At 38.4% G+C, this 19,421-nt stretch overlaps 1 protein-coding gene across 1 annotated transcript in view; it reads left to right on the top strand.

The window, feature by feature from the left end:
- Positions 1-6,360: 6,360 nt before the first annotated feature.
- The window catches only part of CUL3 (cullin 3), a 90,507-nt gene continuing 77,446 nt past the window's right edge, over positions 6,361-19,421 (top strand). The window contains exon 1 of the mRNA XM_059393592.1: positions 6,361-6,450. Coding sequence (XP_059249575.1) covers positions 6,385-6,450 — 66 coding nt within the window. The 5' untranslated portion in view covers positions 6,361-6,384. The remainder of the gene's footprint in view (positions 6,451-19,421) is intronic.

Raw genomic sequence — 19,421 nt, 5'->3', positions numbered from 1 at the left:
CTAAGTCTATAAGGACAGATAACTGGGGAACTTCCTCCCCAGATAAGAGAAAGCTAGTGAATTGGCCAGAAGGAGGAAAAGTTGCCAAGAAGATGAATGCAGATTGGAAAATGGATGCAATTGAGAGGATGGACATATAGGTACAGATACGGATGTAGCAGGTGATGGGGCTGGGCACTGGGGTATAATAGGTGGAGCAAATGGGGTGCTGCAGTGACTGCATGAATCTAGAAACCAGTTAACACTTGTCTGTCATTTACCAAACCTAGACTAAAGGGTCAAAATGGTATTAGTCGGGCCCCTGGGTGGCACAGTTGGTTGAGCATCAACTCTGGGTTTCAGTTCAGGTCATGATCTAGGGGTCAAGAGATCCAGCCCTACATCAGGTTCCACGTTTAGCATGGAGTCTGTTTGGGATTCTCTCTTCCTTTCCCTCTGCCCCTCCTGGTTGTGCTTGCTTTCTCTCTAAAATAAATAAATCTTTTAAAAAATAGTATTAGTAATTAGCCATGGAATAATCACTAATAGCCCTTGGATTCAAACTATGTGGCCAGTGTTATACAAAAACTTTACCTACATTATTTAATTTGATCCTCATACTAGCCTCATGAAGTTGGCACTACTCTTAATCTAATTTTACTGATGGGAATGAATGGCACTCGCCTGATACACTGCAGAATGCAGATTAGAATCCAGGTAGTTTGATTTCGGAGTTTCCACTCTTACCCATGGTGCTATATTATTTCACAGTCTAAAGTATTGTCAATGCACAGACAAGAAATCAGGATGGTAAGAGAAAGCATCCCCCCCAATTAAAGGACAAATATCATTACAATAATTAATTTAAAGAATGCGGAAGTACCTTAACAATCCAGGCATCTAAAGCAACTTTTTCCCAAAGCCAAATGTTCATGGAGAGATAGGCACTCTTCAACAAAGATTAGGATTTCAGTAGTAGAGTAGTACTACTTTCAATGTCTCATAAATGAAAATTCTTTAAAAGATTTTCAACTAGATTAGAGTTGCCAGTTTCATTTAAGAAGGCGCTCATGTTGTCTTTCTCAAAACTGCCCATTCAGTGGGTCTTCTGCCCAATAGCCAGATGAAGATTCAGAAACCAGTAACTTCAAAGCAATTTCTCTTTAGGAATTAATTCATTATATCAATATGTAGCTAGAAATTGTTCCAAACAATTTTTTTCTTATTTTTTAGTCTCTTAAAGGTTATTCTTCACCTCTACCAACACTCCTTTGTTTTATCCAAATTTTGATTTTTACTAGTTCAAGATATAGTAAAGAATACCATTTAACTATGAACTAAAGATAAATAGTTTATCGAACAAGTTTGACAATAATGTTATTTTATTACATTTGCTAACTGCTGACCATTGTATTTATAATTCACACAATTACTATATCTAGTGTAAAATTTAATAGCTTCTTTGGAACCATGCTTTATCTCAACTCCAAAATTAACTTACTTCACAAAGACAGAGATGATGAGTTATAAAATTCAACATGTACTTTACTTATCATGAAGGAAAGCAATACATATTCATAATTGCTCTCTGGAGGTTTCTTGACATAGTTACTGCTATCGGTAAGAGGAAATTTTTTCCACAAAATAAATTCTTTTTCTTCAAAATAAAATTACAAAATTGCAGGCAATACCTATAATTTTAAACAAGAATTTATATTGTTAAATTCAGTTGGCTGTATAGATATTTTTATTCCACAATATTAACTTGCTTGATAAATATGAAAGACAGAACACTGCCCAGGCTAACTACAAAGTTTCCAGAGCTGCCCGTGAGATGATCTTATTTAGCATGACAAAATGATGAAAATGGAGATGGGTTTTTATGATACAACAGACATTTAAGATTTTTAATTCAAGATGTAACTTTTCTCACGTGCCCTCACATCTCACAGGCTTCTTGTTCTGGAGGTATATATTAAGGACAAAGTAGAAAATGTACATACCGAAAACCTACAGTTTTCATATATGTAAGTTTTGGGGGTTACATTCTCAACAGGATGCTCCTATAACATGTCATCTTAGAAGCACATATGAATGCTACTACTCTATAAATATGTATAAATTAAATGGCCTACAATACCTATTGGTTGTCTATTGGAGACAAGGAAGAAAGTAGAAGATCTAGCCCTCATTTTCAATGAAGTGATGGTATCTCTAAACCTCCTCCTTTTAATCTGAAAACGATACATCTTTCCCTAACAGTCTTTGTCTCTTCAAAACCATTGAACAGGTCTAATTGAATTGGTAGGCTGTCAGCTCTTTCAATATCTATACAATCAAATTAGTGATTAAAATGGGTTGGTATCCTGGATACCTAGAAACTTATGGTCAAGAAGAGGCTATTTCCTTTTGTTGGCTTCTCACAGCCCGTGCTATTTTAGACTGGGATGTAGAAAAGGCACTGGCCCACTCAGCCTCCTGGCTTCTCTGACTGCACATGTTCCATACAAATAAATGAAAATGGGGCCACTGTTCTCCTGTGTCAGGACATGGTCAGCATCAGTAAGAATACCACCCAGCAGGCCTGCAACATCTAGTGAGTTCCTATTGCATCCCTGCGTTCTCTGCTAGATCAGGTGGCAGTTGGTATAAAAACTAGTATTTTGAAAGTTCATTTGCTACTTAAAAATCACAGAACTCTAGGGGCGCCTGGGTGGCTCAGTGGGTTGGGCCGCTGCCTTCGGCTCAGGTCATGATCTCAGAGTCCTGGGATCGAGTCCCGCATCGGGCTCTCTGCTCAGCGGAGAGCCTGCTTCCCTCTCTCTCTCTGCCTGCCTCTCCGTCTACTTGTGATTTCTCTCTGTCAAATTAATAAATAAAATCTTTAAAAAAAAAAAAATCACAGAACTCTATTAGATATGGAAGAATAGTCTGCAGCTTTAGAGAATATTTCATACATGTTTTGAGATTGCTGGTCTTCTAGGCAGGAAAATCTCTGATTTCAGGACTGGAGTGTATAGGAAGTTGTTGCCAAATCCAACTTGGGTCTGTGGTTTCCAAATTTTGAGATGTGAAAAGGACTCTGTGTTCAGTGATGGCAGGTCTCGTGTGTCTTATTCCCCTTAGTGACTAACATCTAGCAGACTTAAATAAGCAGTTCTTGAGTAAATGAACAAATAAATTAGCAGTGGATTTCTTAATGTCAGTGGCAAATTCATTTTGAAGAGTTTTTCTTAGCTATTGTGGGTAAAAGCCTAACAAAAGATGCAGTTGACAATAATTCTTTTAAGATGCAGTCAAATTTTGCTTGAGCAAAACCAGCATATGAAAAAATCTGGGTTCACAAAACAAATATATTATCAATTAAAAGGTGATTATATGCTTTGCAATTACATGGAAATATGTACTAATTCAGAAGGTTCCTAAATGCTGGCTCATTACCTTTTCTCAGGTTCATGATGAAATAACAAAAATCAGCTCACTGTATTATTTTTCATAAGAGTAAATTAATTAAAAAACTATCCTTGGGGCACCTGGGTGGCTCAGTCTGTTAGGGGTCTGCCTTCAGCTTGGTAGTAATCCCAGGCTCCTTGCTCAGCAGGGAGCCGCCTTCTACCCCGCCTGCCATTCACCCTGCTTGTACTTGGTCTGTGTCTCTCTTGCTCCCTCTGTGTCAAATAAATAAAATCTTTATTAAAAACAAAAACAAAACCAAAAACGTCCTTTATTCAAAAATTACCTTCTCTTGTTTCCATGGTTAAAATACTTTTTTTAGAAAAACAAGATAACAAGGCTAGTCTATGCTAATTATTCTTTTCTAATGCTCTTACTTGCCAAAATAAAGTTGCCAAGCATGTACTAGTTCCTCAGCTTTTTGAAAAATGTTTTATTGTTCTGAGAAATCCAAATGTTGGAAACTGACTTAGTTTTAAAATAAGATTCATTTATAAAGGATACAAGTACTTAAAAAAATACATACTGAATGAAGGAGAATAGATAGTATACCCTTGGCCTTAATTACCCATGATAATAATAGCCAATGGGTGTAGAGGTGCTCCTCCATGCAGAGCACTGCTCTTAGGGCTTTTAAAAATGTGTTAATCATCTAAATTTCACAGTAGCCCAAGAAAGAAGTATTATTTTTTCCCCCATTTTACAGATGAGGCCTCTTGCCCAAAAAGACACAAAATATAGCTAGTAAACTGATAGAGCTGGATCTAGAAATGATGGTCTTTTATTATAAGGAAACTGGGCCATACGATAATGCAACCAATAGAAAAACATTCAGTTGTTATTATACTCTAATGATTATGGAAATGAAGATCCAATCAGCCTACAGATTATAAACTCCTACCCAAGACTCCTACTATCTTATATTTATATCAGAGCCCTTCGCAATCCTACCTTATCAACCCAATTCTTGGTGACCTATTTTTAGCTTCAGTATTTACAGAGGTATTGCTTCAAGCAATATCCTTATTTCTTAGACTCAAATTTTAGTTAGCAAATACCAGAAAACAAAGCAAGAAAATAAGGAGTAGTCAACCAAATAGGGGACGAAAGCACAACATTCCTAAATTCGGTCATCATGATTAAGTTAACTTGGGCCAAATTCAACCTTATAGCACACACACAAAAAGAACATTTGTTTACTTAAAGAGTATAAAATTCCAGCTTCCAAATGCAGTGAAAAAGCATTAACACCGTAGCTTTTATAAAGGTATTAAAAAGTATTACAATAAATAAAGTATTAAAACCTCAACTTCCATATGCAACTATCCATCCCAACAATAGGTTCTTAATTAAAGGATTACAGACTTCAGTGAGAACTCACATATTTTTTTGCAGTGTCAGAAGTGCAAATATAATATCAATTCAGCGAAGAGTTATATTGGGAAGCAAAATTCATAACAGCTAAAAGGATAAAGGGCAAAACTGATGAATCCAACTAGACCTTTTGGCTACAATGACAAAAATAAAATAAAAAACCTCCAAAATTACATCAAATTTTGGCTTTCAAACCGATAACACTCTTGGTAATGGTAACCATGATTTGGCAGGTTAAAGACAGGTTTCTATCACCCTATCCTCTATTTTTCAGCACTTACCAAAATATTGCACTACATGAAGGGAGCTGTCATTTTACTTCAATGATAACGAAAAAGAGATTTTAACGCTATTAAGTCCTGGGTTCCCTTAGGAAAGATCAATGAATCAAGAGGTCTTAGGGCTTCTGCAGTTTAAGGAAATTTTGTGGATTAACATCTCCACCCCTCAGTCCTGAGAGGATTGTGCACATCCGATCCGACGACCTCGTATACATACAGTACGCTAATTTCTAACAACTGCAGGTAACTCCTGCACAAACTCTTCTTTCCACTTGCCGGCTTCTGCTCAAGTAACCCTCCCTAGTTCACCTGCCCTAGAAAACTACAGAACCAGTTCTAGGACTTAGTTATCCACCTAGCTCCCCTAAGCTCCTCCCCGAGACTGCCCCCCTCCTGGCCCGGCCCCGGCCACAGCCTAGGCCCTAGGCCCTGCCCCCCGGGCAAGCCCGGCCAGACCCTAACCAGGCCCAGCCCAGGAAGACCCAGCCCACTACTGAGACCCAGCTGCGGCTCTCTGAACTTCCCCCGCCCACCCCGTCCACGTGATCAGGGCCCCACCCCCCCCTCCGCGCTCCACCAATCAGCAACCACCTCCGCCCATAGCTTCGTCTCCTACGCTCCCCTTTCAAAAAGGCAGCTTTCTCCTCCCGCCTTCAGCCCCGCCCCTTTCCCATCTCCCCGCCCTGCTGGTCCCTCCCACTCCCTAACTTCTCATTTCCCTCCTCCCCTCCTGTTGACCCCTCCCGCTCCCAAGCTTCGCCCCGCCCCACCCGGGGCAGCGCGCTCGCCCTCCTCTCGCGAGATCTAAGCGTCCCCTCCCGCCGCGGCCGCTTGCCTCCCCCTCCCGTCCTCCCACCCCCCTCCCCCCAATCTCTCCACTCTCCGGCTCTCCTCCCTTCCTCCTCCCCCCTCCACCCTCTGGGCCGGATCTCGTCTCGCTGAGGCGGAGGAGGAGAAGGAGGAGGAGGACGTTCGGCCTGCGCAGTGAGATGTTTGTCCGTCGCCGCCGCCGCCGCCATCGCGGAGGAGCGCGATAAAGGGAGCCGAGCCGGGCGTGAGGGGGACCCCGCGGAGCCGCCGCGCCAGCGCAGCCCCCCAGTCGAGCCCGAGCCGCCAGAGCCCGAGCCGCTGCCGCCCCCGCCGCGGCCGCCCAGCGGCCGGCCAGCTCCCCAGCCCAGCCCGGGGGCCGCGCCGCCGCCGCCCCCAGCGTAGCCCCTCGCCTGCCCGCCCGCCTTAAATGTGACACCGGCGCCTCGGAGTGCGACCCGAAGCCGCCGCCGGGGAGGGGACGAGCACCATGTCGAATCTGAGCAAAGGCACGGGCAGCCGGAAGGACACCAAGATGCGGATCCGGGCCTTTCCGGTGAGTCTCTCCTCGGCGCCTGGGACCCCAGGGCCGGGGGCCCGGCGGAGAGCCGCACGCGAGGCCCGGGCTGAACTCCCCCAACAGGCCGCAGGCCCGGCTTCCCCTCCCCCACGCCGCCGGCCGCGGGGCGCGAGCCTTCCCGGCAACGGGGCGGCGCGGGGCCCCGGCGCGGCCGCCCTCCCGCGCCGGAGCCCGGCGCCGCGAACCCGCCCGGGAGCTGCTGCTCCGGCCAACCAGCGGGCGTCGGCTGCGGCCAGGGCCCCTTGGCCGGTCCCAGCACCTTCGCACATTCCTGGGGTATAGGCCCAACCCCTAGTATTCCTCTCCCTGCTCACTTCCCGGGACCACCAGACGGCAGGGACGAGGGCTGTGGAAGTCCTCCGTGTATGGGGCGTGTGTAACTTTTCACGTGTGGTCTCGCTGCAGTTTGAAAAATAACCTAGCCCCGAAGGTGGCCAGTCAGACCTTTAGGATGATGAAGGGGACTGTCCTCTATCTCTCTCTTCCCCTCCTCAGGAAGGGTTTTGCCACCAGTCTACCCCCGACGCAGTGACAGTGGTTCCCTGTAATGCTCAGTAGTAACGTACTAACATCAGCTGTAATTATAGCCTCTTTCATCCACAGGCTTCCAGAGCACTTTACAAACTCTCTTGTGCAGGAATTGCCCCGCCACTCGAAGGAGGGTCACGGGGAAGCAAGAGAAAACACATTGGACAATTGTGTCTCCATTTCTTAGCCATGGAAGCCCAAAAGAACGAGTCGTCACTACCCCGAGTTGCTCTACTCTATATAGTTTTAGTGACAACAAACGTGTTGTTTAGAAACTTTCTTTTTTAGCATTACGTTGAGTCATATGGTTGAAGTATTAAGCATGTAGAGTATAACTTTGGATGTCATACCTGATTCAGATAGCCAATGGCAAGCAATTAAACTGTTGTAACAGAAACTGGACATACTTGCTCACATCGCTACAGTAACAGGTATACGTCAAGATAGACAAACTAGCAATCGAACTGAAGATTTTAGAACAGTAAAACTAGAGAAAGATCTTGAATGTTTTAGGATTATAAACATAACCTTGTGAAGGGGGAGAATGAAGTTTGAATTCACTTTTTTAAGCACGCTTTTTCAGAAGTGTAATTTGTACTGAGGCAAGACTTACTAATACCAAAGGGACCTAATGAAGTCGATTAGTGTGTTTTCCCTTGTAATAAAATGAGCTGGGTTTATGAATTTTTGGGTAATGTTAGCTTTGCTGCTAAGTCAGTTGTGAACATTTTGAGCAGAATTTAGAATTGTTATGAATTTTAATAGTTTTATACAAGTTTTCTAGGGAAAATTTGCCATTTTTGAAGTCTGAGTTTTTCTAGTTCAGATTTATTGCGAAAATGTGGAATAGCTCACATATAACATTAACTCAGTTTTGTTAATATTGTGATTGACCAGTTGTACCTTTAAATATGATCAGCTTTGTCGTCTCTTTAGGTTTACCTTTTCCCCTGGTCTTCATTTCCTCATTTGTTCAATAAATAAAGAGTACTGTGTGCCAGGCACGGTTCTAGGAGCTTGAAATAAGTACTGCTTGAAGTTCAAGATCTCTTCTTTTTGGATGTTGTATATTGTTGGAAGAGACAGGAGAGAATTGCATTATGCCTTTAGTTAAAAGAGTATAATGTATGATAGCACGCAGTGCTGAAACTGATTTTTTAAAAAGTAGTGTTTATGGTTGTGAGCTAATTTGGACCTTTTCTGTTCATAACTTGTTGCCATCTAAAATTTTCTAAAATCTTTTAATGAAGTTTATAAATGATTTGTGTTTGATACTCAGTTTAATGTCAGTTTAATGTCAGCTAATTTTTAAAAGCATAATTTTTCATTTTGTGAGTTAATCTTCATAAGTAGTTTCCACTGAAAAGAACCTTTATACTTTTTAATATAAAAATTTTTAAGTCCTGGTTCCTTGAGCCCTCATTAAGAATAGATACATGCCTCAGTTGTATGATATTTCATGACTTACCCTTTGGTGAATGTTTGAGTATCTTATAGACATTTCAAAATTTCTTTATTCTTCCAGGTTAGCAGTCTTCTAGTAGTAAATGTGTAGTATTCTGTAAAGAAGAAATAGTATTTATGTGTGTACATATGTACATTATTTACAGCTATAGTATTTGCATTAATCTTTGGACATATTGTAGGTACTGTAGTTTAAGAAAATTGTAGTTTAACCAAAGGTCTCAGGTGCTCATTTCAGATTCTGTTTTATGAAATTGAGGTGTAAAAAGTGTAAAAATATGTTTTGAGGTTGTTCTCATTGCAGAATAGAGTGGTAAGTGAACTTAGAGGTTATTTTATATACGTGTAAGCCTATTCCAGATACAGTCCCATCAGTAAAATCAGGCTCTTTTTAGTGTCTTGAATGCATATTCTAAGTGTGCCTTCATCATTGTTCACAAGACTAAAAGTTCATAACACAGTTTTATGCACAATTTTAAGTAGAACTTTTCATAAGGTTTTAAGAGAAATTACTTATTTTTAAGATGGAGAACAATAGGGACTCTCTGGATTTAAAAATTGTTGATGGAGTTAGAGTTTATTTCAGTTTATAAGTTTTCCTGCCCGGCACAAAATACATGTCATTTCACATCTTTTATTTTTTTTTTTTCCTGGTACCCAAAATTAACAGCAAGGGCCACAAAACTTTTTTAAGGAAGGAGGCTGTAGTTGTGAAACTCCTGGAAGCTATATGGATTTGGATCAGAGTGCTGCCCCAAGAAGTTCCTGCTCTTCTTGCCTTGCTGTTGCTGAATGTCTCACTCCAGAGTTTTGTTCCACTATGTAGGATTAGTTGCTGTCAGGTGAACCTTTTGTCCTTACCTTTGAAAAGCCATTCCTCATCACTTGTACTTTCACATGGGTTTTGTCCATATGGGCTTGAAAAATTTGATTGGATTGGAAAGGCTATGTTTGAAAATATTCTTCTCTCTCCTAATAGTCCTTTCTTACCTTAGTCTTCAGAGTTAGCAGTCACATTGTGAAAGGGATTGTCTTTAGAGTGTGATCTGAAAGTTGTTTCAGCGATTAAAAAAGCATGCTAAATCACGGTGAAGAATCTTTGAGATGTCCACTTCATAATCCTAGATGAGCTTCACAGAGCTCCACCTGTGTAGCATAGACAGTGAGTGATGTGGAGGTTATTGTTAGATGGAAACCGCAGAGTGAATGACATTAGAAAGAGATGAGTTTTAAGATCATATGCGATGTACTTAATGCAAGAGTTTAAGTTTCAGTGAAGATTATCTGATGTTTGTTAGCAGTTTTCTTAAATTTTTATAAAAGTTACTGGACAATTTGTAGTTTCAAATAATGCAAGTTTGAAATTAGATCTCATTTATTCATTGTAAATGCAGCAATTGCATTTACAATTGGGAACAGTTAATGTTTTTGTTTTTCCTAGCTGTTGTAAAATTTGCTAGCTTTGGGGGAACAGCTTTGATCTTCATAATAGATTTCTCTTCCTTAGAGAAAGTAATTGTTGTCTAGGACTACCTGAAATATGTACAGGAAAGCTGAATAATAGTCTTGCAAATCACACAGGGTGGGGAATTAAGAATTTTTCATTCTCTAACAAAGAAATTATGGAGTAAGTTATAACAGATTCATTAAAGTGTTGCCTGTACTTAGATTGATTCTTTCTGTTTGATAGTTTCAGGACAGCTAGCTATGTTGTAACTGTTAGTACCTCTCTGGCTTTAGAAGTTAAAAAACAAAAGCTTAAAGTAGTTATTTATAAGGTGTTTATATTCTGCATTATCTTCCTAGATGGCAGTTCAGAGGAGCCTGGAAAATTAAAGTACCAGTATTGAATTTGAAATTATTTTAGAGTGTAGAATATAATGTAGAATTTGGCCTTTTAAATAAGGTCAGTTCATTGAGACAAGGTAGAGAAAGCTTCATTTGTTTGTACATCATTCATTAAATGTAGCTAATAACAGCATTTCTCTAGTTCATCAAGGTTATATAGTTAAGACTAAAAAAAGTATGTCCTCCCTTTGTTTTCTAAATTGCTTCCAACTATCAGATAATTTTTTATCTCATTTTCAGTGAAGATTATCTGATGTTTGTTAGCAGTTTTCTTAAATTTTTATAAAAGTTACTGGACAATTTGTAGTTTCAAATAATGCAAGTTTGAAAATAGATCTCATTTATTCATTGTAAATGCAGCAAAAAAGTAAAGTTACTAGTAAGCACAAATCTCTGAGGTATAATAGGAATTGCAATTAGTGTCTATCAGTGTATTGTGAAAACTATTCAGTCATAATCTGTCAAAGCAATGAATTCATTTTAGTAGGTTTTCTAATTATAAAAATAATGCATATTCATGATAGAATACTTAAGTATCTAAATTTATAAATAAGGAAATAAAAATCACATCTAACCCTACTGGTTGGAAATAAGCAACATTTACATTTTGTTGTATTTTCTTTTAATCTTTCATACACTTCTGAGCTCCCAGTAAAATTGAGGTACAATATCAGTTTTTTTTTAAAAAAGCTTTTTTAAAAATGCAGTATTCTCACGTTAAATATATTAAGGATATGATCTGTAAAGACTAGTATTCTGTGGCACCTCAGTTTGCCTAACCATTTCCCAACTGCCAGGTATTTTGATCGATTCCGGTTAATTCATATTTCCTCTGTTATAGATAATGCAACTATGATTACTTAGGCACATAAATATTTGAACCTATCCATGATTATGGAGTTATTAAGCCAAGCAAAATTGGTACATATTGCCAGTTGACCTCCAGAAAAGTAGGAATAATAATAGCTAACCCTCAGTGAATGCTTATCATGGGCCACAGGCAGTGTTCTCTGTGCTTGGCATGTGTAAACTCATTTCATTTGCACAACTCTATAGAGTACTACTACTATCCTCTGTTTTACAAAGGAGGCCTTGAGAACCTAAGAAATTTGCTTCAGGTCACTGTGCTTGTAAATGGCAGAACTGGGATCCTAATCTGGCTCGTAAGTGAATATTCTTCAGAATTAATTATACCTGTCAGGGTTTCTACTGTGTAGCAGTGTCTTAGCCAACATTTTATATCCTTAATTTCATAGGTGAAAAAATAGTACTCTAATGCTTTAGTTTGCATTTCTTTGACTACTCATTAAGAGTAAAACTATGGATAGCCTTTTTTTTTTTTTAAGATTTTATTTTTACTTATTTGACAGCGATCACAAGTAGGCAGAGAGACAGGCAGAGAGAGGGGGGAAACAGGGTCCCTGCCGAGCAGAGAGTCCAATGTGCCGCTTGATCCCAGGACCCCAGGACCCCAGGACCATGACCTGAGCTGAAGGCAGCGGCTTTATGAGCCACCTAGCCCCAAAACTATGTATAGTCTTTAACGGAATTTTCCTTCAGAGTGAACATCAGTGTTAGGAGTATGACTAAAAAATAGAATGAGTATAATAGAGTATGGTGGGCTTTTGGCTGCCAGATTTTGAATGTCATTTACACCTTTTCCTAGCCACATCATCTTTAACAAGTTACTTAACCCCTTCTGGCTTCAGTTTCCTCCTCTGAAATGAAATTATCAGTGGGACCTTTATCACCACACAGTTGTTGAGAGATTTTAAAAAAAAAAAAAAAAAAGGCATTAGTACCCTGTCTGGCATTCAGCTGTGGTTACTGTTTAGGCATGATTATGCCACAATTTAAATGTTAAAATTGTTATTTTTGCAAATAGTTGTATTATAATATTGTTTGCTTGCTTTAGTGATGCTCTGATTTTTTGGGTACTGTTTTTTATTCTGAAAAGCCTGCAGGGCCAATTTGAACCACACTAAAAAGTCAGTCTCAAAGGATAAAGGATTAGGTACCACTGGGGCACTTGAAAAGAATGCTATTGGCTCTTGGGGGTAGTTAAAAAAAGTTCAAGTAATGATTCTTACATAATCATTGAAGTAAATATGTCATTTCTTAGGTAACTTTATTGAAGGAATAAATGAATGTCTGCATACACATTCATTTGGTGTGTACATTCTACTGTGTACTTAAATGTTATCTAAAAATACATTTTGTTTTTCTTCGTTTCCTCCCTTTTTTTTTTCCATTCCTTCCTTTTATTTATGTTTTCACTCGTGAACTAGAGTGTGGTCCCTGCCCAAAACTTACACGAGACACCCTTTTGAACCACAAAATATTTAGCATCGTGTTAGACACAGTGTGGGTGGTTAGTGAATGATTAAATGAGAAACTGATCCTTTAAGCCAAACCATAGTAATTGATTAATTGGGTAAGTTGATGGAAGTAGTACTCTGAAATGTTTACTGCTGTTTTTGCCACTGTAAGTGAAGTCTTAAGATGTAGTCAATCATTAATGATTTGAAGTCAATCTGGTCTTCTGAAACAATAATGACTTGAAAGTAAAGATAATATGATGCATTTGCAGTACCGTTGGCTTAATCTTCAGAAGACTAAACCCGTGGCCCAGTCTTGTCTGTTAACTAGCTGTACTCTTACCGTTTACTCCCTCCACCATGGTTCCTTCTTCCCAACCTGTTTAGCTGTCCACTGTAATCTACTTTCATTGCGGATTGACTCTCTGTATCTTCAGCCTGTTCTCAGAATTCCTTACTGCCTTTTCATCTGAAACCTGGCTTTGCCCTGAGAATACTGGCTTATCTTCTTAAATTGAGGTGTCTGTTTTCCTTGTAATCCTTGAATCATTGGGCCCACATACAATATATTACCACATTCATCATCCTTTTTTGTGGCTTGGGCCGTTGTGAACTACTCTTTGTACATTTCCTATGCTTGTCTCTAACTTCTTAAACATGTTCCTTCAGTCATTGAAGACTTTAATACCTTCCTCACAGATATTCATTCCAGTTAAGATCTTAATTGTATCCACTGTGGCATAGACATTGATTCGATTTAAAATAACGTTTATTGGGTGCCTGGGTGGCTCAGTGGGTTAAGCCGCTGCCTTCGGCTCAGGTCATGATCTCAGAGTCCTGAGATCGAGTCCCACATCGGGCTCCCTGCTCAGCGGGGAGCCTGCTTCCCTCTCTCTCTCTGCCTGCCTCTCCATCTACTTGTGATTTCTCTCTGTCAAATAAATAAATAAAATCTTTTAAAAAAATAAATAACGTTTATTATGTGTTCCTACTGGAGGTCAGGCACTATATACAATGATGATCAAATGGTCCTGGCCTCCTCTTACTACAGTGGTGTTCACTCTGTCTTAGAGCTTGTTATTCCATTGCTTTAGAAATCTTAAACTCCAATATTGCATTGTATCCTAATATCTTCATTTATTAGCTATAATAATGAGCAGATTGCTTAACCTCTTTCCTCCTTTGTAAGGAGAAAACAATAGCACCTACTTTGTAAAAATAGTTAATACATGTAAAGCTCTTAGAATAGTACCTGTTGCAAAGTAGACATTGTAAGTAAATGCCAGTTGTTATTATTTAATTATTCTGTTCTGCTTTCTGCTTGTTTCCTTCTCACATTAATGTGCTCTTGGTCCTCAAGAAGACCCCCTTTGTTCTCCAAATGATGATGCCAGTTACTAGTTGCCTCTTTTTCTTTCTCTAGAGCAAGTTCAGAAATGGCACAAAGTATCTTGGATCATTCCATCCATCTGTCTTCACTGCTTATATTTTTTAGGCTGTTGTGCACTCTTGAGGAAAATTGGAAGATAGTGATATATAAGCTGGACTCTTAGGGCCCCTTGGCAGTTTTTTTGTGTGTGTCCCTGGTAAGCTCCCTCTCTCTTTTCCTGTGTGAGCTATTCCAGACTTTAATCACTGGTCTTAAGCTCTTTATTGAGAATTCTCTTATCTGTCTTCTTCCAGAAACTTAACTACTGCTTCACTGTCAAAAACTAATGTTATCTTGTGTAAGTTCTTCAGCTTTCTTTTTCAATTGTAGCCTTTAACCTGTATCTTTACTCATTCTCTCAGTGCCTTAACTCAGGTCTCAGAGAAGGAAAATGTTCTTTTTCTGTCTTCCCTGTCATGCTAACTACCATACTATTTTTCTTCCTATCCAAAAAGTCTTCAAAGAATAGTCTGTATCTCTTTTATTAGAATGTGTATGTTTTTTTTAGAGGCGGCATCAAGTCTTTTTGTATTGATCTTTGTCAGTGCAGCACAATAGTATCCAACAACGTTGAACCAGTGAACTAATACACTCTTTATTTTCTCAACTTTAAGATGGGAGCTGGAGCAGTCTTTTTCACAGATTAGTTGTGAGGATTAAAAGAAATATCAGGAAATGTTTTCTAATAAACAGTGGTATCACTGAGACATTTGAATGAATTTTCTAATCGTAAAGTCAGAATTTTCAACTAAAAAATGTATTATGTTTTATGTAGGACAGTTACTTTCAAACTTGAAGAGCGTCTCCAGGACCCTGGAGGCATAGGAGGAGTGGAATTAGGTGTAGCTTCAAAAATCTCCTTCTCTTGTTATTTAAAGCTGTTCAGAACCTGGCATTTGTATACAAGATTTCATTTTGGAAAAGTTCTATTAACCACTGCTTTAAAATCCAGCCATTTTAAAGTTGAGAAGAGTCCTGCTTGCCCAAGTTGAGACAATAGTAAATTGAGAACTGATTCTTTAGTTGCTTTAACCCCTAATTCAGACCTTTTGCTACTAGAAATCATTCCTTTATTTTTTAAAGTCAGTCTGAAGTTGAAAATGTAGTTAAGTAAAACTTCGTGACTTTCATTCATTTAGTACTTGTGATCACTGAAAAAGGAATGGACCCAAATTTACTTTTTAAATGTGAAAGGTTACTGTTGAGCAAATGAATAAGGACTTCAAAGGAATATCTTTACCTACTTTAAGAAAATACAAGCTCCTTTAGAGATATTTTTCGATAAAAGCAAGGCTTCATTGCTAAGAGGAATTCTTTAACATAAGATTGCAAGTCATTCTTATTTGAAGCAACTCTTAACTGGGCAACCTTGCGTATGTATTTGTCTGTCCTCTTGAAAGTAATCATGATAAATTCTTTTTTCTTTCCAGTTTATGGATAGTATGAGAAATTGCTTTATAACATTAGTAACAACAACTTGTTGAATGTCTACCTTATGTTAATGTGTTTTAGGTGCTTTGAATTATAATTACCTCAGATCCTTACAACCTTTAGATGTTGTTATGATTTTAAATCTTAAGGCTCAGAGAGACCTTGTAAGGTATGTGTGATATTGCATATCCAACTAAGAAAGGGTAGAGCTGGGATTTAGGTCACAGGTGTATCTATTAAAAGATTCATATTCTTCCCCCTACACTACACTGCGTAGTTGTATTCTGTTAAGCATTTGCTAGATTCTGAAACGTTTATTTAGTAGGAATATATTGAAAAATTAATTCTAAGACTGCCATTCAAATTATTAGCCAGGGGCAGATCCTGGGGCCCTAAAGCTTATATAATGCAGTACTCTATAAAAAGAATTCAAAATTAGTTTTCAGCCAGTGAAAGGAGCTTTTGCAAGTGTAAGCCTCTCTCGATTCAAGGTAAATGCACCTCTCATAAGAGAATAAATGTTGTTAAGAACTTTTAGTCAATGGAAGTATGTTTTCAGTAAAATTTGAGTATATAAATTGCTTAAGGGTATCCCAGTGTGTATTGCATTGAATAAAGCAAAGTTACAACCTATGAGAAGGACACTAGTTGACATATTGGTGAGTTAACACTTTCTTCTTTATAAGGCTGATAGCACACTTTTTAAAACTTTTTGAATATTTATTGAATTTCAATTCAATAGGAATTTATCTTACTAAGTATGTTTCAAAAAGGGATTCTTTGGCATTAACATGTTAAAATACTTTAATATAATCTTTATTTTTTGTGTTTGAGAACATATTAAATAGTTTAAACAGTAAAACGAATTCTGAAGCACAAGAATCAGGCACTTAAAAATAATTCACTTTATGGTATATGCAAATGAGACATGAGAGAAGTGTGCAGTTTTTTTGTGGGGGTTTTTTGCTGAATGCTAGCCCTAGCCAAATAAACAAGTAATTTGGTTGCTCCTGTTTGTATTCACATTTTAATTTTTAAAAGCTAAGAAGGATTTTGAGAGACTATTCCAGTCTTACCTAATAGATGAAGAAAGGGAGGTCTACAGAGGATGATTTACCAAGGGATACTTTCAGGATTTGAATTTACGGAGAACCAGGACTAGAAGCCTGATTTAAATTAAAGGCTCTTTTTTTTAGACCGAACTGAAACATGCCTGTAGCCATAATAATTCAGTGGTGACATTAGCCTATACAACTATAAAAAGACATCTTAATATTAAACACCCATTGAGTTGACCTGAGGTTAGCAGAAGGACACTTCATTCAGGACGCTTGGATTTCTTCATTGCTCTGATTAGCTGTGTGATCCTGGTTAAGCCACTTAGCCTCAGTTTCCTCATGTGTAAAATGAGATTTTTCTTTTTTAAGATTTTATTTATTTCTTTGACAGAGATCACAAGTAGGCAGAGAGGCAGGCAGAAAGAGGGGTGTGGGAAGCAGGCTCCCCGCTGAGCAGAGAGCCCGATGTGGGGCTCGATTCCAGGATCCTGAGATCATGACTCCAGCCGAAGGCAGAGGCTTAACCCTCTGAGCCACCCAGGCACCCCTAAAATGAGATTGTAATTTGTGGTTATCTTAGGCTCATTCCAACTCTAAAAGTTTCATTTAAATAGGTATACTTATGCATAAGTCAAGGAATGGAATGCTGGTGTTTTCTGTTGTGGCATAAAACATTTTGTGTAGTGTTGTAAAAGTCACCTACCTATGTTTTGGATTTAGAATTTTCTTTAAAATAAATGGTTTATTTCAGTGATGATGGTTAAATAGTACGAAGCAGTAGGAAATTAGCTATGTTTTTGTGTATTCTTTTTTGTTTGTGAATTGGTAGTTTTGGAGAAATTTTGAGCAGATTTGATACCAGATTTTTGTAATAATTTCATACGATGGGCTTTTGTCATATCACATTTGCTAACTGGTAATTTATACTTTATCACATTTTTCCCCCTCTCCCTTTGGACTGGGGGTACCTGATAAATTTGTATAGCTTTTTACACATTATCATAGTTTTAGAAAAGCAGGGTTTACCCATTTCAAAAACAACAACGATAATAAACAAGTTACCTAAAGAGAAGAAAATATTGTCACTTTTGATTAAAATTAACAATTTTTAGATTGTAGGATAGAAACATGAGATTTAGATGTGCACTTAGATATAAACTAGAAGTGATTTTATTAATAGGGAAGGTCTCTAATTATATCTCTGGATAAAATGTGTTTCAGGGTGCCCAGTTGGTGGCCTTTAGTTTTTCATTTGCAAAAACAGCACCAATAGTAGGACAGTGACAAACTTCTTGCTTCAGTGACAGTACTTAAAATTGCATTTTACTGTGATTATCATCAGACCATGAAATGTTACACGTACCTTTTTTCATATAAGCAAAAGTCATTGAAATACATTGTACTCAAGTCAGTTGTGTCCTAACATGGACTTCAGTAGGCTAATCTGAAAGTTTGATCTTTGGTATTTGAAAAAAAAATGTTTCAAATTGATTTTTGAACAGCCTACTCATGCTGAGGACTTAAATGCAGATTATAATTGAACCTTCTTTTGATAGTTCAGCTTTCTCATTATAAATGTTACTGTTCCATAATGATATTAGAGTCCAAATGAATGTTGATCAGATTCAGTTTGTGATTCACAGAATTATCCCAGGCTCCTGTGCTTTTCTAATTGATAATCTTTCTCTCTGCTCTTTGACAACAGTTTTATTACTTTTAGCAGCACAGTTCTGTGGCCATCTGATGTCCACTGTAACCACAGAAAAGCCAATTAAGCAAACATCAATCTCAACTTTACATTCAGGTTAAGTTATTAAATAAGTAAGGCTCTGTGTCAGTTTTGTGTAGTAAAGAAAACAAATGCATAGAACAAGTGCTGTGTGCCAGATGCTTTCACAGACTTTGTTAATTGCCACAATAGTACATGATCATCTCCTGTTTCTTCTGCCACAAGCATGTGAAGCAAGTAAATTCTGGAAAGTTAAATAACTTGTGCGAAGTCTGAATATCCCATTGTACTGTTCCCTTAACACTTGGGTCTTTGGTTAGATTTTTGATGGTTGAGGTTGCTTAAAGATTAACTGTTGGATAAATGGGATGCTTGCAGATGTTATAAGTCATTGTGTAGTTGTTGGTCACCAAATAAGATTCATCATTATTATTAACCATAACTGGACCAAGTTCAAATCATATTTTTGGAAAGTCACTTAGGCATTTTGCCATGTTGTATAAAGGATACAATAAAATAAAGGAAGACTTTATATTGCTCTGAAGTGCTTATAACCTGGGAGGGAGCGTCCTTACATAATTTATGGCTTAGTCGTATCTGACTTGAATACTGCCATTCCTCAGATATTTGTACCAGAGCAACTTTTTTGAGGCTGAAGCTCAAAATTATGATCAAGCATTTTTCCTTGTTTATTTTTTTTCTAGCTGTGTCATTCTGAATTGCCTGGAATTTCAAATTTTCACCCTTTTCCCCACCCACCCTGTTCTAAATTTCTTGTCAAATTATTCACAGGGAACTAAAGACTTCTTGTGCTTTGTATATAGTGGATGTAAAGAATACAGTTCTCTTTGTTTTAGTTTTAATTGGCTCATGCTGTAGTCCTCTCCAACTCTTATTACAGATCCTACAAGATGTGTAAGTATATAATAGACTGATATCCTTCCAAATTCACACTTTTTTTTTTTTTTAAGATTTTATTTATTTGTCAGAGAGAGTCAGTGCGCACACAAGCAAGGCTGGGCAGCAGGCAGAAGGAGAAGCAGGCTCCCCGCTAAGCAGGGAGCCCAAATTGGAACTAGATCCCAGGACCCTTATCATGACCTGAGCTGAAGGCAGCCACTTAACCAACTGAGCCACCCAGT

The sequence above is a fragment of the Mustela nigripes genome, chromosome 3 (genome assembly GCF_022355385.1).
Source record: "Mustela nigripes isolate SB6536 chromosome 3, MUSNIG.SB6536, whole genome shotgun sequence".
Classification (NCBI taxonomy): Eukaryota; Metazoa; Chordata; class Mammalia; order Carnivora; family Mustelidae; genus Mustela; species Mustela nigripes.
This window is presented reverse-complemented; position numbering and strand designations above follow the sequence as displayed.